This window comes from Staurois parvus, unplaced genomic scaffold (genome assembly GCF_062004578.1).
Source record: "Staurois parvus isolate SC_StPar_1 unplaced genomic scaffold, SC_StPar_1.0 ptg000104l, whole genome shotgun sequence".
NCBI lineage: Eukaryota > Metazoa > Chordata > Amphibia > Anura > Ranidae > Staurois > Staurois parvus.
Window position 1 is genome coordinate 8207709 of NW_028317900.1, and position 16656 is coordinate 8224364.

Here is a 16656-nt window from a genome sequence, read left to right on the forward strand (position 1 = left end):
AATATATCACATCAGTCTCTTAATCCCTGTGTCCTTAAATTTTTAAATCCCTAGAAATGATTTTACCGTATGTACAAAACACATTGTGCATTTTATAATCGTAAATTTTTTTTTGTAGGTTGCGTGCCTAATTTCCTCCTTGAGAAAATACCAGGCATGCTGGGAATGGATGTTGGCTCCAATACACCTGGAGCTGAGCCATTAGAGGAAGGTGATGCGGACTCCCCTGGAGAGAGGAAGCGCAGGAGGCGGAAAAGTGTTGGAGGTAAGGTGTTAGGCCCTGGATGGATTTACTGGTGCAAGAGAAGACCTCTAAGGACTATCTTGTAGCAGTGAATAGTTGGAGGCATGTGCTATTTTCTAACAGGATGCAGATCTTATGATGAAAGCAGACACTCTGGAGAATAAATTGGTGGTAGTTTCAATGTTGTATGTCTCACAAGATTTCCTTAAAGACTCTAAAGTTCTTTTTTAGGGCACTAAACTCAATATATTACCCAATGTTGTTGTGACAAGTTCTCTTTAAAGGATAGGCTCACCTTCTGGAACATTTTACATTTTCCACCTGTTTTTATGATGGAACATGTTCCCGTTCCTGCAGCGGCTTGATGATCCAAGCCCTCTGTGTCAGCAGTACAGAGAGAAGTTCCCCATACCAGCTTTAATTTTTATAAAAGAACACGGCATACGGGGCTCCCTTTGCGGATATCGACTTGTAGTTCTCAATGAATGACCACGGGGTTGTTGAGTGATGTGGTATTTTACTGATTCTCCCTGTTATTGTGAAACTGCTTACCCGTACGATATATGGACAGACAGATTACACTGATAGTCTGCAGGAGTCCTGAATGGCTCCAGCAATGCTTTTCAGGCTCCTTTTTTAAAAAAAATAAATAAATAAATGGAAAAAAAAGCACTTTTTTGTTTTTTTTTGTTTTTTCTTCTTTTTAACCTGTAAAATAATGTGCATTTATATTTTAAAAGGTGAACTTGTCTTTTAATGATACATCAGGGATTGTGCTGCATTAGCTTCTTCTCCAGTCACATCAGCTAGAGTAAGTGACAGTGTGGCATTTATACACATCTGTTCCAGGATCTTACTAGGTAGAGGAGATCAGCAAACAGATGTTCGCTGGCTTCCCTCCCCTCTATTTGAGCCCACAGGTGGGGACAATAAAGATGGCACAGGCCCAACACTAATACATTTCCTCATCTCAGCTACAACTGGAAGATACAGACGTAATTATATAATACCTGGTGGGTATCCCAGAAGCTACACTAGGCCTTGACGTAGAGTCAACGGCAACAGCTTTTATGAATAATATTCTGGGTAAACCTCACAATGATAACTTTAGAGCTTGATCGCACATACAGGGTCCCCAGAAAGGTAGGGGAACAGCTTCAAACTCTGAGACAGATTGAACTCTTTATAGAGTTCATACAGTGTAGGAGTGCCTTTTAAAAAAATGGAAACAAAGGCAGAATGCTTGCCAATGTCCTCGGTGCTACAGGGGCAAAAAATTTTAGATTCCTCAAATTTTCTTTTTTAGGGACAGATAAAGCAGGCAGATTATCCCCTGAGATGACTTGCGCCTTTAAAGTGTAGCTACGGTCAAACTCCTATATTCATTTCCACATTGTATTAAAAATTTTTACAGCCTACTGTTACTCTGGACGTTCTTAAAGTTTGTAAACTTTGTACTTTGAAATTGTGGAAAGAGGTGGCTAGCATACAGGGAGAACTCAGAAAATGAAGGGAGATTGTAAACAAATAACCATTGTTTGTATGGCTATTGCAATACTGATTTATGTGAAAATGTATGAATGTATGCTGTGACTATAGATTTCCTTTAGGGTAGAGGCGATACAACCTGGACACAACAGGTTCAAACCTGATTCAGTTGGCCAAGTGCTTGGTCACCTAACAATAAGTATAGACTTCAAGCATGCCTAAACTTTGATGAAATTGAACAGGACCTGGATCATCCTGAAAATACAAATTCCTGAGCGTTCTCCCATCCATGAAATCATGAAATGCACTGGGCCAAAATGGCTACACCTTTAGTGTGCTAAAATCAGGATATGCTAGCACTTTTTCCTTTTTTAAATGACCCTCATCTCATATACCTAGAGACCAATAATCCCTATTATCTATTTTATTTTTAAACATTAGCCCCTTAGCCAAGGCAATCAAGAAGGAGCTACAACTAAGAAACAGGAAAGCCTTTGCCTGGTTCGGTCATTACCATGTCCTCAAGATTAATATTGTGCCATTACTATACCACCTTCAATCCCTACCAGTTCCTGAAGTACGGTATATTTAGGCTGGAAAACCAGCTAAATAAAGATGTCTTCTAACTCTGCTAAAGCTTGGGAAAATGGGCTTCTCAGACCCTGTCAAATTTACTGAGGCATCCCACCTAACCAGATTGGTTAAATGGTGTACACAGTTTGACTTGACACCCAGGGTCAAACGAGAACAAGCATTAAACAAGCCATCACTGGGCAGACTTCCATGGCTCGCTTATCTCTCCAGGCTTTCCAGCTACCACCACTAACTTGTAGGTGTCATGTTGCAGGAGAGTTTTTTGTGAATCTATAGACACACGCACAGCCTGGCTCAGGATTGGGCACACACATCTTTCCCCTCCTCCGTGTCCCCCCCCCCCCCCCCATAGCAAGCGGCTTTCTATGGTGGCGCAGACAGAATAGGAGGAGCTCAGAGTGCTGGTAGGGAGGAACTCCAGAAGAGGAGATTCAGGACTACTCTGTGCAATTCTATTTTACAGAGCAGGTAAGTAAATGTATATTCTTTTAGGAAAAAAGAATGTAAAGTGGTTCGAAAGGCTAATGGTTTTTTGTTTTTTACCCTAGTGCATTCTCTGCATTAAGGTGAAAAACCACCTCTGCATCTCCCCCAGCCTGGTCTTGATCCAGTTCTGTGTATGAAAGCAGTAACTCTCTGCTCTTTCCCTCTTAGGCTCCTAAAGGCTAAAGGTTTTTACTTTTAAAGGATAGGTTTACCTTTTGACAAGAATAATAAATGCACATTTTTTCACAGGTAAAAAAAAAGTGCATTTATTTTTTTTGTTGCAGGAGCCTGTAAAGCATTGGATCGGCAGATCTCTGGGGCTATGCAGGTCTCCTGCAGACTGTCAGTATATCTGCTTGCCTGTACATCCCGTACAAGCAAGCCAATACACTCAGAAAGAAAGAGAGAAAGAATCCGCGCTGTGGTAGTTTATTAACAGCTACAAGCCAACAGCCACTGACGCTGTCCGGAATTTTAGTTTTCTCCTTCACAGAGGACTGTGAATGAGTGACGTGGCCATGCGCACTTTTTAATTTTGACAGCTAGTGGAGGGGGGGGAGTCCACTAGCTGTCAAAGCAAGCAGGAGTGGGGGCTGTTTTTTTCATGACCTGTAGCATGTTACACCCTGAATATGGGTGTAACGTTATGAAAGGTGAACGTATCCTTTTAATGCATTCTACATGCAATCCTCTGCTCTAGTATGATGTGTATTTTATTGATGATAAATAAAGCAATTGCTGCAAAAAAGTAATAATAAAAAAGACCAAATTAACTCACCTTTTTTTTTTTTTTTTTTTTAAATCTGACTGGAGTTGTGTCTCTAGCCTGGCGCCCCAGTGTGCACTGGAGGGGCAGAGCACAGTGACTGACAGTCCTCAGGCTGCTCTGAGCAGAGAGCAGTGACTGAGCGATCTGCGGTTGCAGTTTTTGGACTTTGAGCCAGCAGGGGACATCTGCAGCATCACGGCAATGCTGCAGCCATAGAGGTGAGTATGTATGTTTGTTTTATTTCCCACACTTGTCCTTTAATGTAATTGTGTGTTGCAGTCTTTCTTGAAACTTCCTGTGCTAGCAGCACGCTGAAGATCTGGACCACTGCTCAACATAGAGTGCTGCGGTCTGACAGCTGCTGTACTATGCTCCAATCAGCAGCTTTCACACCACCTGAGCAGTGTTCTTGTTTGGAGCACTTTTCAAGGAAAAACATGGGATAGAACTCTGTTATTTTAAAATTCAATATTTAGAGTTCTGTACCCACTGGAGATGTTGACGCAGTTTGCCTTTGTTGGACTGCTGGGAGCCACTTAAATGTGAAAGGATAATCAGGAAGGCTTGAAGAGATGGGTTTGAGAACCTATGTTTTATAGAAACATTATCCTTGTTTAATAACTACCCCTAATTTTGCCACCATTGGGAAACAGAATTTATAGCTTTTACGTAAGTGGTAGAGCGAGCATAAAATGGGATTCGATCGTGCAGCTGTTGAGTGAAATTACTTACATTATGTGACCCCTGTAGTCTATTTTAAATTCCTTGGAAGACTGCTTAGTTTATGTCTTGCATTTCAGATTTTGTTAGTGGAGCACTGAATAAACTTAAAACTAATAGAACACCTACCTGTACTTCCACACCTCAGACAGACAGGATTGGTAGGTATTTACTAACTAATGGTCACAATACAAGCCGCATTTATACTTTTCATGCATGGATTGCATTATAAAACTTGTTAACTTAAAACTGGAAGGGTTTCAATTACATTTCGGTACTGGCTTTTACTGTACTGTATCCATTGCATCATTTTGTTTACTGTACTGAGTTTGCTTTTGTAAATTGATATTTAAGGAGACCATTTATATAGTAAACAGAATTACTTTTTGAATGTACCTGAAACCTTTCACAATTTTTTTTTTTTTTAATCTTTTTTTTTTTTGTGCTGCAGTAGAATGCAAAACATTTAGGAGCATATTTATAAAGCAGTGAATCCAACAATCGGCAAACATTCTCTGCAGGGGAATCTTCAGGCCCATGTGTTTTTTAAATAACACTCATTCACCACCAGAGAATCTTTTGTGAATGTTGCTTTCACTTTATAAATAAACCCTTTGTTGTATTATCTTGCTTGCCTCTTGAATTCTATGCTTGGAAGATGCTTTTAACACTTTCTGCAGGCTAATAAAGCACCTTAAAGTTGAATCCACTTCTAATATGTCTAATACTTTTGTAGCCTCACCTTATGCTTTACAGCATTGGTTCCCAATCTCTTGCATACCCCTTGGCAGCTCATTTCCTTAAATTGCACACTTCATACTAGCAAAATATTTTTAATAATATAGTTGCTATTTCAGTATGTTGCCACTGTATATAAATGGGCCAGTAATGGGATTATAAAACAGTGGAATAGTAAAGGTAATTTGATGCCTTCAATCACAGATGTAGACAGCCCATCGATTATTTTTATTTTTTTTCCAACTTGCAGGTTGAACCAAAAAAAAAAATTTGTTTTCCCCCATCTATGCATTCGAGGGGGTTGAGGGAATCCTCCTACTGCTCCTCTATCCAGCAGTGCTGATGGAGCGGCAAAAATGTGGCAGGGCTGTTGTACAGAAAATCTACCTGTAGAGTGACTTCTGTACAAGCACCCTGCCCATACATTCATCGAAATTCTACCCCTGCTGAACTGTCCGACTTTTGGTCCATGTTTGGTCAGCTTTAGTGTAATAGTGCTCGCCAGTTCATCAGGAACACTGTTTTGTCTCCCCTCCAAGCTCTTCCCTAGGCCTAGGGTACATCTGGCTGTCAGCAAGTGCTTTATGGAGGGGCACTTGATGCTTAGCTGTAACAGGCACTGGCGGAACGATACAGCACGGCAGTGGTCTGTCAGTGGAGTGCAGTAAGCACTCAGGCACCATGAGGTTTTTCTAAAGTTGTGCAGCTCCCTGGGCGATTTGTTCTAGAATGCCTAATGTGGTCACAGCGATTTTGCAGATCACTGTTGCACAGACTCAAGGGTTATCTGTAGAGTGCGTGCAGAATGCTGTGACTGCTGTCAGTGGCAGAAGGTAGGTGACAGTAGATCACTTCACTGCTCTTGTCCGCCTAGACCTGCGTTGCTACAGTCTACTGTACAGATTGTTTATAGTAATAATATTAATTTAAAGTCTGCCATTATTCAGTTTTTTTACGTGTATCACTAAATGCCCTGGTGCATACTTTTGTTTGGGACCCAGTGCTTTACAGCATTTTCTATTGTTGCAATTGAAAAAAAAAAAAAAAAAGATTCCTTATGTATGCTTTTTGTCCATCTAGTTTTGAGCTCCATGGTGACACCTTTCATCCTTACTCCAAGCACCAAAAGAAAACTTCCTGTGGATTCTGTGCAAGGAATTTCAAATAAGAAAAGAAAATCTATAAAACAGAATCTTACTTTTGAGCTGCTGCCGAGTACTCTATTTGGTGGTGGATCCACACCATCCTCTGGTAAGTAGTTGTGTTATTATAGTTAAAGTTGAAAGAATTACCAAGTTTATCCTCTCGTAACTCCTGTAAATTTGGTTCGGAGGAAAGAAAATTCACCTCTCAGGCAAACTGTTGCCAATTTTGACATGGGTAAGAAAGGTTGCTATGGTAGATTTAAAACTGAACTCCAGGAATTCAGCCAGTTTGTAAAATGTGCTGGCTTACCATGAGTTGCGTCCAACGAGGTTCATGCCACCTCATGAACTTATCTCCTTTATTTACACCTGACCTTTTTACTGAACATGGTACAATTCAGCTATCACTACACTCTCAGCACTGACAGGAGAGAGGCTGCCTTCTCACATATATTTCTGCCTGTCCCTCCCCTCTGCTGTTCATTCACAGAAGGCTTTGTATTTTGTGGTCGCGTAGGGGGGAGGGGCAGACACAGAGGCAGCATGTAATGTGGCAGGAGCTTAGACCAGAAGTTCCCACTTCGGAGGGACAGTAATATAGCTGTTGCTTCCTCTCGCAGTAAGGCTGGCCATGCATTATACAATTTTCTAGTACAATTTTCCTTTAGATTTATCGAAACCGTATAATAAGAAGCCAAACCTAAACACTTTCAGTTATGTAGCTCAAGGGCCTGTCTGATTGCATACAAATTGAAAGTAAATATAAAGGAAAGTAAACCAGAAAATTGTATAATGTATGGCCAGCTTAAAGTGGTTGTAAAGGCTGATGGTTTTGTTACCTTCATGCATTCTATGCATGAAGTTAAAAAAAAAAAAAACCTTCTGTGTGCTGCTTCCCCCCCCCCCCCCCCACAGCCCCGCCTAATACTTACTCGCCTTGGCTGTGCAGGGTCTCTTTTTCCTAATTGGCTGGGACACAGCAACTGGAACCATTGGCTCCCATTTCTGTCAATCACAGCCAGTGAAGAGAGGGCAGGTCTGAGCTGCAGCTCTATACATCTTATGGAAGCATAGAGCAATGCTCCGGAGCGAGCACACACCAATGCCCCATAGCAACCAGCTTGCTGTTGACACTGGTAAAGGGAGAGCAACCAGGAGCACTGGCAGGGACCCGAAAAGAAGAGGATTAGGGCTGCCCTGTGCAAAACCATTGCACAGAGCAGCAGGTAAATATATGTTTTTGGTTTTTAATGAAAAAAAAAAAAAACCCTGAACCTTTTTAATATCACTTTACAGTAAGAGCAGTTTAATCAGTAAAATGCCTTTAAAGAGTCCTTTCTTAAACCGATTTCTTCACTATTCACTATGCCCCTTAGTTTTTATGCAGTGTTTGAGATTAAGGTGCAATTTGACAAATCATTCCTGTCCTTTTGATATATTTAAACCTGCTTGGCTGACATGTATTTTAAGTGGATATCTGTTGCTCAGATACATTGAACCAAACCATATTGTCAAAACACAATATTACATACATTTGATCTAAGTCATTTCTTTTTGTTTCCCATCAAGCCCGTACAGAAGGAAGCCCTTGTGTTTCATTTGAAATATCAGAAAACTCTTTTTCACCATCTGTCTCTGGCAGCAAACATCTCTCCAGCTCTAGTAACTTGAGGCGCAGCAAGAGGTATGAAAACAGGAAAGTACAAAGGTAAATTATTTACAAGTTCTTTTCACTTTTGTGCTGTTGGTAGATTCCGATTTTATATTTTTTAAAATTGATTTTTTTTATCTATTTTTATCATGTAGAGTGGAGTCAGGAAAAACGGGCTGCTTTTCCCCTAAAATAAGTCGCAAAGAGATGGTACGCAGATCGCTTAGACTTCGGTTTAGTTTGGGCAAAAGTAGTAAAGAAGTGGTAAGTGGCTAATAAATACTAAGGCAGAGTCAATACCTTGGTTTACGAATTTAATTAGTTCTGCAGGACTTTTCATATAGCGAAAAATTCGTAAATCGAAACACTGTTTCCCATAGGAATGCTTTGAAAACCAATTAATCCGTTCCGAAGGTCAGAAAAACAGTAAATGCTACCAAAATACCGTATGAGTTATTTTTATTAACTCAATGGTATTTTAGTAGTGACAACCATGTGTTAATGTTTTAGCTGTCAGCGGGGTTCCCCACTGACAGCTGAATGTAAAAGAATTGCCGGCAAGTAAAAAAAAAAAAAAAGGTATGGGGGTTCCCCCTCCCATCCAATCCTTTCCAAGCCCTTTGGGTCTGGTATGGATTTTAACAGGAACTCCCACACCAAAATTTAAAAACAAAATGGCATGGCGCCCCCCCCCCCAAATCTATACCGGACCCTTATCCAAGCATGCATCCCGTCAGGAAAGGGGGGGGCGGGGGGGACGAGTGAACGCATGGGGGGGTGCTTTGGGGCAGGGGGTCTCGCTCAACCACCCCCCAAACCACCTTGTCCCCATGTTGATGGGGACAGGGGCCTTTTCCCCACAACCCTGGCTGGTGGTTGTAGGGGTCTGCAGTCAGGGGGGCTTATCATAATCTGGAAGCTTCCTTTTAACAAGGGGGCCCCCAGATCCTGGCCCCTCCTCCTCCCATGTGAATGAGAATGCCCCATCCTCATTCACAAAAAACAAAAAGTGTAGTGTAAAAAAGGACAGGACGCGGTCTTTGACAAGTCCTTTAATAAAAGAAAAATCTAAAAGAATGTTCCCCCGCGGTAGATCCAACATCAATAACGATGTCCGCCGCCGGAAAGGAAAAAACGCATGTGACCCACCTCATGTGACATCAATGATGTCACATGGGGTGGAGTCACTCGGGTAATGTCCCCAGGTGGCCCCGCCCCTTACATATTTAAGAACTGTCAAGCCAGGTCAGAGGCAGAGGGCTGGCAGCCAGCATTGAACGGAACCTTTTGTGGTTTTTTTTTTTTGTTTTTTTATCCTTTCGGATCAGCGGCGGCTTACATCGTGATTGACGTTGGATCTACTGCGGGGGGACATTCTTTTAGATATTTATTTTATTAAAGTACTTGTCAAAGACCGTGTCCTGTTTTTTTTTTTGTTTGTTTTTTTTTTGTGAATGAGAATGGGGTACTCATTCACATGGGGGGGAATCTGGGGGCCCCTTTGTTAAAGGGGGCTTCCAGATTCCGATAAGCCACCTGCCCGCAGGCCCCACAACCACTGGCCAGGATAAGGGGCCCTTGGCCCCATCAACATGGGGACAAGGTGCTTCGGGGGGGAGCCCCCTGTCCCAAACCCCCCCCCCCCCCCCCATGTTGAGGGCATGTGGCCTGGTATGGTTCAGGAAGGGGGGGCTCGCTAGTTTCACCACCCCCCTTCTTTCTTTACCTGCTGGACTGCATGCTCTGATAAGGGACTGGTACGGGTTTTTGGGGGGGCTTGGTATGGATGCTGTTTTTTTAATTTTTTTTTTTTTTAATTGCCGGCAATTCTTTTACACTCAGCTGTCAGGTGCCAGTTTTTAAATGTAATTACCGCTTTTTTTTTTTTTTTCCTTCACTATACAATAGTTCAGAAATTCAGCTGTCACTTTCCCCCTCCAGCTAAAAGAGTTTCTTTTAGCTTATTTCCCCAGGTTAATAGAAACAATCTTTCCTTTCAGTTTCTTAAAATATACAAAGTTTCCTGTAACTCCAGGGAAAGTGACAGCTAATGTTGTGAGCTATAGTGAAGAAAAAAAAAAACGGCAATTGTATTTAAAAATCAGCACTGGCATACAGTTCGTATTGCGAAAATTTTTTTTTTTTTTAAATTCGTAAACCAAGGCATTATTTGCAATGGATTTTTATTCCTAAACCGAAAATTACGTTAACCGAGGCATTCGTAAACCGAGGTATTACTGTATAGTGAATAAAATGTGGTAGAGCAACCAGTATTAATTGTGAAAATACCAATAGTAATCACAAGCTTGTGCAAAGTTTCAGGAATACCTCCTAACTCAAGTCATTTCAGTAGTTTGTAGAGTGATACTGGTATGGTGAGTCTTGTGGACTCGCAATAATGAAATCCTATTGATAACAGAATTCACCTCTTGTAGGTTTTTGTTTTTTTTCCATGATACATTTCACCTTTTTTCAAGCTCAAGAATTATTATAGTAGAGCATCTCATTAGCAGCTGGACTATGAGAGTCAAAAACATTCCCACCGTCACTTACTGTTATTGTTAAAGTAAGCCTGAGAAAATAATGTAAGCTGCCCCTTCTGCAAAAAAGGGGCTTCTGCAGAAATAAATGCCTGACACCACCTTACAAAATGAGTACAGTTGTGTTAAGGTCTCTTTACACCTGTATGTTGTGATAAATCATGTTAAACATTGTATTTGGAAGCACACACTTTTCTGAGTGCACAATGCTTTCCCTCGTCAGTGGTACCCCAACACACAGTACAAGAGCTGCCAACACGTGTCCTTGGTTGCTGAGAGTCAGTGGCCCCTGCTGCCTTGGGTCTTTAGTTGCTTGGCTCCTACTGCCTTGCGACTTTGGTTGCTGGGATGCCCAACTTAGAAACAGAAAAGTGATGGCAGAAAAAAGACCAAGTGATCCTTGGTTTCTGAGATAAGTGATGTAAATCTTGGTTAAAGCATTTTATTAAAGGCATTTTTTATATTAATATAACAAACCTGTTATATTCACCTACATTGTGCAATTGTATTGCACAGTGGCCCTGAACCCCCACTTCCTGGGTCCCTTGCTGGCATGTCTGGATCCTTCTTTTCTGTAGGATAGCAAGCACTTGTTATGGGGCAGATATGCAGGCCCACCATCGAGCCGGGCTCTGTGTCTATAGGTGCTCACGGCTAGGCCCTGTCACCCCGCTTCCTCCTCATAGGATTTGATTTGCAGGAGCCAATGATTCCCCCTACTGCCTCTGTGCCTGTTGAAAGAGAGAGAGCAGTGATGCTGCTCTGAGATGCAGGGCTGGATCGAAAAAGAGTAGAGGAGCCAGGTAAGTACTGAGGGAGGGGCGGCTGGGGGGAGCAGATGCTGGAAGGTTTCTTTACCTTAATGCATTAAGGTAAAAAAAAAAAAAAAAACTTTAGCCTTGAATGGCTCTTCTTCAACCTATGCATCATGCAAGATAAATATTTAAAGTATTGGGGGTAGGGGGCGCTGTTGACCATACGATCTTAACAATGACACAAGTTAGAAAGATGGGAAAAGTGCTACATGTAATTTGTTGCCTTGGGAATGTGAGCAAAAAGTGGCGTGAGAAAACTTGAAATTTTTAATTGATTGTTCCAGAAATAGGTTCCTGTACATTTGTATTGAAGAATATTCAGTTTTAGTAAACATGTTCAAAAGGAAGACTGAATCCTATTCTTTGCTACCTGTGGAGCTCGGAGTAGAAAGCTGTTTACATTCTTTTTCATGAGGTCACCTTTTTAGTAGGACATGCTGTTTTCTTACTGACATATATTTGGATTCCTTCTAGAACTCAGGTTATTCTTCTAGCATTCGTTCTCAAAATATTGGCTGGAGACTAGCAAACTCGCAAGAATTGCCAGTTCCCGAAAACAAATTGGAGGATCACTGTTCTCCAGTTGAAAGTCCATTTGTAAGTGCAGGTAAGAGTTCGTCTGCCTTTAAAATAGATATTTCCAGTTCTAGTGTAAATGTTGGACTAATCTAGTAATGTAAACATGATCAAAGTCCTTACTGTGAAATGTTTACTTTGGATGAATGTGCTCCAAATTCCCACCTCCTGGGACAAAGCAAGGAAGCTGCGCTTTAGCTTGGCTGTATAGAGGGCGGTATTTATTAGTAAGTAAATTTACATTTGAATAAAGTTGGCATTTTTAATGTTACTAGAAATTTAGGAAAGATGGGACATTGCTATAAAAATAGAATTTCTAAAATCCTAAAGTGGAGTTCCAGCCGTTTTTGTGTTTATTAATAGTCTGCAGCTACAAAAACTGTAGCTGCTGACTTTTAATAAACACACACTTACCTGTCCCAGGGTCCAGCGATGTGCTCACCCGTGCCGTCCCTTCTTCCTTTCTACTCTCCACGGCGGCGGCATCTCAACTGTGGGCACCAGGCTGTGACGGCTTGCCACAGCCAGGTGCCCACTGCGCATGCGCGAGTTGCGCTGTGCATCCTAATTGGTCTGGCAGTGTTCTGGGACCTGTGAAGGTTCCCAGGAGACTGCAGGAGGAAGGAGGTGGTACCCGCTTAATCCTGCCCCTGCAAAAGGTGCCAAATACGGCAGTTGAGGGGGGGAGGAGGCAAACAAGCAGAGCTTCCACTTTTGGGTGGAATTCCACTTTAAAGCAATAGTCAAGATACCAAAATTAAATGTAGGACACCTGGTAAATGCTCCAATATATTCTAAAAGCAGCGCTCAGATCTTCATACAGCACAGGATCACGGATACCATCACTCGCTAAGGTGCAGCCCACCTAAGATTGGGGAGTCTTGGTACTAGTAAAAAAGAATAACAGAGGGTGCACTCTCCTCATGCATTACCGTGATACAAAGAAATGTATTGTGATTTAAAAACAAATGGATACTCCCAAACCAATAGGTCATAAAAACAGAGAGAGACACAATTGACGGTCCCAAGTAGCGGGAATCCTGTAGTGGAAAGTGCTAATGTGTTTCGGGAATCGAGCTCCCTTCCTCAGAGCTCTGGGACCGTTAATTGTGGCTCTCTCTCTGTTTTTATGACCTATTGGTTTGTGAGTATCCATTTGTTTTTATCACAATAAATTTCTTTGTATCACGGTAATGCATGAGGAGAGTGTGCCCTCTCTTCTTTTTTTGCCAGCACCAACACCTGGCAAATGCATTGAACACTTTCACATACAAAAAAAAAAACATCATGAAATTCTCTTTTAAACTCTGGTCACAGGATCCACTATTCTGCTTCTGCTTCTTATTTCACAAGTTGCAGCCTAGGAGGAGAGATTACTGCAGAGAGATGTTGGTAACATGATATAGTTGCATGACAAGTGAAGAGAATATTCTCTTCAAAACAATCAGACATGCTTTGTACACTGACAGTTATCTTCAGATTAGCAAATAGTGGTGTCGTGCTATCTTTACACGTGCTCAGAGCTGCAGTCTCCAAATTGCAAACTGTACTGTTGAGCAACATTTTGGCACAGGTTGCTCAACATGCACCCCAAGTTGTGGTGAAATCAGAAGTGTCAAATTTGATGCTGTGCCACCTGCTTGAGCCCACAAGATCTGATGCCCACATTTGAGGCCAAGGTTTGGTGCCTGAAAGAAAACGTAAAGCATATTGATCAGAGCAAGATTGTATCATACTGCATTGCATAACCATACCTGCTTCTGTTGTGTTGAAACTGATCAGGGCCATTTTATTCACATTGTCATTACCCCACACTCCTTAGAAGGGTGTACCTTGTTAAAACCCTATCAAACCAGGTCATTCTGTGCAGATTGTGTATCTGAAACCAAGACCAAAATATTATATTGTGCAGCTTACCAGTCCTTTAGATGTCATGACTGCAGTAGTTTTTTTTTTTTTTTTTTTTTTTCAGGCTTTTTTTCACTTATAACATGGTAACACACCACCTGTGTTAGGGTAGCTATGCTCACGTTTCTGTATTTGTGGAGATTTAGATGGACTTTACATAAGTGGCTAATTAAAGCCTGACTCCAGCTAACACTTTTTTAAGCAGTCACAGCATTTTTTTTTTCTTTTGAGATAAAGCTTTTACAAAATTAATAAAGGCTGACAATGTGGCTACCAAGCCCAAGTAGTGAGTCCAGAGTTACCTCAATGCAGTGCCATATAATTTTAAAAAGGTTTCCAACTGCTCAGTACTACCAAGAATTCTAATAGAAAAACAAGTTAGGAATCCTGATGCTTTGAGCTAATGTATTTGAAAAATGTGAGATCTGGGGCTCGCGGTTTACAGTGTTTGCACACTAAGGTGTCCATTTACTAAACCATGATACTTGCATTGCATCGTGGTTTATCTTTTCACTGTTTCTCACAGCTATGTTTCACTGCTGCTCTAAGGCTGTTTAATAAACAGTGGAGTATAAGGCAAGGCCATACAGTGTCTTGAAAAAGTATTCATACCCCTTGAAATTTTCCAAATTTTGTCATGTTACACCGAAAAAACGTAAATGCATTTTATTGGGAATTTATGTGATAGACCAACACAAAGTGGCACATAATTGTGAAGTGGAAGGAAAATGATCAATGGTTTTCAACATTTTTTACAAGTAAAAATGTGAAAAGTGTGGTGTGCATTTGTATTCAGCCCCCTAACTAAAATCTAGTGGCACCTAATTAGTAAATAGTCCACCTGTGTGTAATTTAATCTCAGTATAAATACAGCTGTTCTGTGAAGCCCTCAGGGGTTTTTTAGAGAACATTAGTGAACAAAGAGCATCATGAAGGCAAAGGAACACACCAGACAGGTCAGGGATAAAGTTGTGGAGAAGTTTAAAGCAGCGTTGGGTTCTAAAAAAAAAAAAATCCTAAGCTTTGAACATCCCACAGAGCACTGTTCAATGAAAATGGAAAGAGTATGGCACAACTGCAAACCAAACAAGACATGGCCATCCACCTAAACTGACAGGCTGCCGAGCATTAATCAGAGGAGCAGCCAAGAAGCCCATGGTAACTGGAGGAGCTGCAGAGATCCACAGCTCAGGTGGGAGAATCTGTCCACTGGACAACTATTAGTGCACGCCATAGGTCTGGCCTTTTGTGGAAGAGGGGCAAGAAGAAAGCCATTGTTAAAAAGCCATAAGAAGTCCCATCTGTGAGAAGCCATGTGGGGGACACAGCAAACACGTGGAAGAAGCTGCTCTGGTCAGTTGAGACCAAAATTGAACTTTGTGGCGTAAAATCAAAATGCTATGTGTGTTCAGTGTGCACATCACATTGAACACACCATCCCCACTGTGAAACATGGTGGTAGCAGCATCATGTTGTGGGGATGCTTTTCTTCAGCAGGGGCAGAGAAGCTGGTCAGAGTTGATGGGAAGATGGATGGAGCCAAATACAGGGCAATCTTAGAAGGATACCTGAGTCTGCAAAAGACTTGAGACTGGGGCAGAGGTTCACCTTCTAGCAGGACAACGACCCTAAACATACATCCAGAGCTACAATGGAATGTTTTAGATCAAAGCATATTCATGTGTCAGAATGGCCCAATCTTTGGTTGTAACATGACAAAATGTGGAAAATTTCAAGGGGTATGAATACTCTCAAGGCACTGTACATAATTGTGTGTGTAATTTTTTTTTTTTTTTTCGTTAAACCAGCAGGTTGCGCAGAAAAAAATGTGCCAGTTCCCCCATCCACAAATTTTAGGTGGATGGAAGAAGCACTTCTGCTGTTTCATTGTGTTGTGGCTATAACCAATGACATGCATTTGTTTGGAAAAAATCTGGAAGGCTGGTTGTACACAACCTTTTTGTGCTTGTTTATTAAACTGGTACATTCCTTTTTACTTTCTTTGTAATTATCACCAAAAATAGACAAAAAAGTAAGGTAGGAACTAAATATCTAATCTCTTCTCTAAGTGGTTGTATCGACTCAAGGTTTTTTACCTTCATGCATGAAGTTAAAAACCTTCTGTGTGCAACAGCCCCCCTGATACTCATTACGTACCAGTGGTGTGCATGAGATTATCGACTCTCTGGGACCCTCCCTCCTCATTGGCTCAGGCAGCAAATGGCTCCCACTGCTGTCAATCACAGCCTGTGAGCCACTGAGGAGAGGGGGTGGGGCAAGCCGTTGAGGTGTGTATGTGTGTGTGTATGTATGGACACACAGAGCAGTGGCTTGGGAGCAGGCCTGCTTGGGTGCCCCCATAGCAAGCTGCTTGCTCTGGGGGCACAAGGCAGGAGGGAGGGGCCAAGATCACCAGCAGGGGATCTGAGAAGTGGAAGATCGTTCTTTGCAAAACAACTGCACAGAACAGGTAAGAATAACATATCACTTTAACATCTCTAACCCCTTCCCACCGGCGCCTCCCTGCCCTTTAAGAGTTTCAGACGCTGGGGGGCAGGTGGGGCATGGTTTAGGGATCATGTGACCGCCGTGACGCGGCGTCACGGCGGTCGCATGATCGGGAAAGGTCCCATTCGAAAGAGCAGACCGGGACCTTTCCATGAGTACCAGACATGTGTGCTGGGAGCGCGCAGGGTGCGCGCCCTCAACACATCTGTTTTTTTTCTTACATGAACGCTTAGTGTCTAGGCCCAGACACCAGGAGGCCGCACATTTGTCTGCGGCCAGCGTAAAGGGGCTAAGGAATTATCACCGTAATTAGCTATGAAAATGGCTATCACCACTTTTCATGGTTTATGAAATATACGCCTAGATGTGCAGTTTTAGTGTGTGGGCAGTGGTCAGTTTTTCTTTGCAGTGCACTGTGGTGAGGGGGTGGTGCGATGTGTGTATTTGAATGCACCACACTGTTTTACATTTTTT

At 42.0% G+C, this 16656-nt stretch overlaps 1 protein-coding gene across 2 annotated transcripts in view; it reads left to right on the plus strand.

Moving 5' to 3' along the window:
* Positions 1 to 16656, plus strand: part of LOC149467686 (rho GTPase-activating protein 11A-like) — a 43035-nt gene that overhangs the window by 18128 nt on the left and 8251 nt on the right. The window contains exons 6-11 of one of the 2 annotated variants that reach the window (XM_089671303.1): positions 119 to 265; positions 4382 to 4462; positions 6120 to 6290; positions 7754 to 7892; positions 7991 to 8099; positions 11665 to 11797. In XM_089671303.1, the coding sequence (XP_089527429.1) occupies positions 119 to 265; positions 4382 to 4462; positions 6120 to 6290; positions 7754 to 7892; positions 7991 to 8099; positions 11665 to 11797 (780 nt within the window). The remainder of the gene's footprint in view (positions 1 to 118; positions 266 to 4381; positions 4463 to 6119; positions 6291 to 7753; positions 7893 to 7990; positions 8100 to 11664; positions 11798 to 16656) is intronic. The other variant, XM_089671304.1, reaches the window with a different exon arrangement.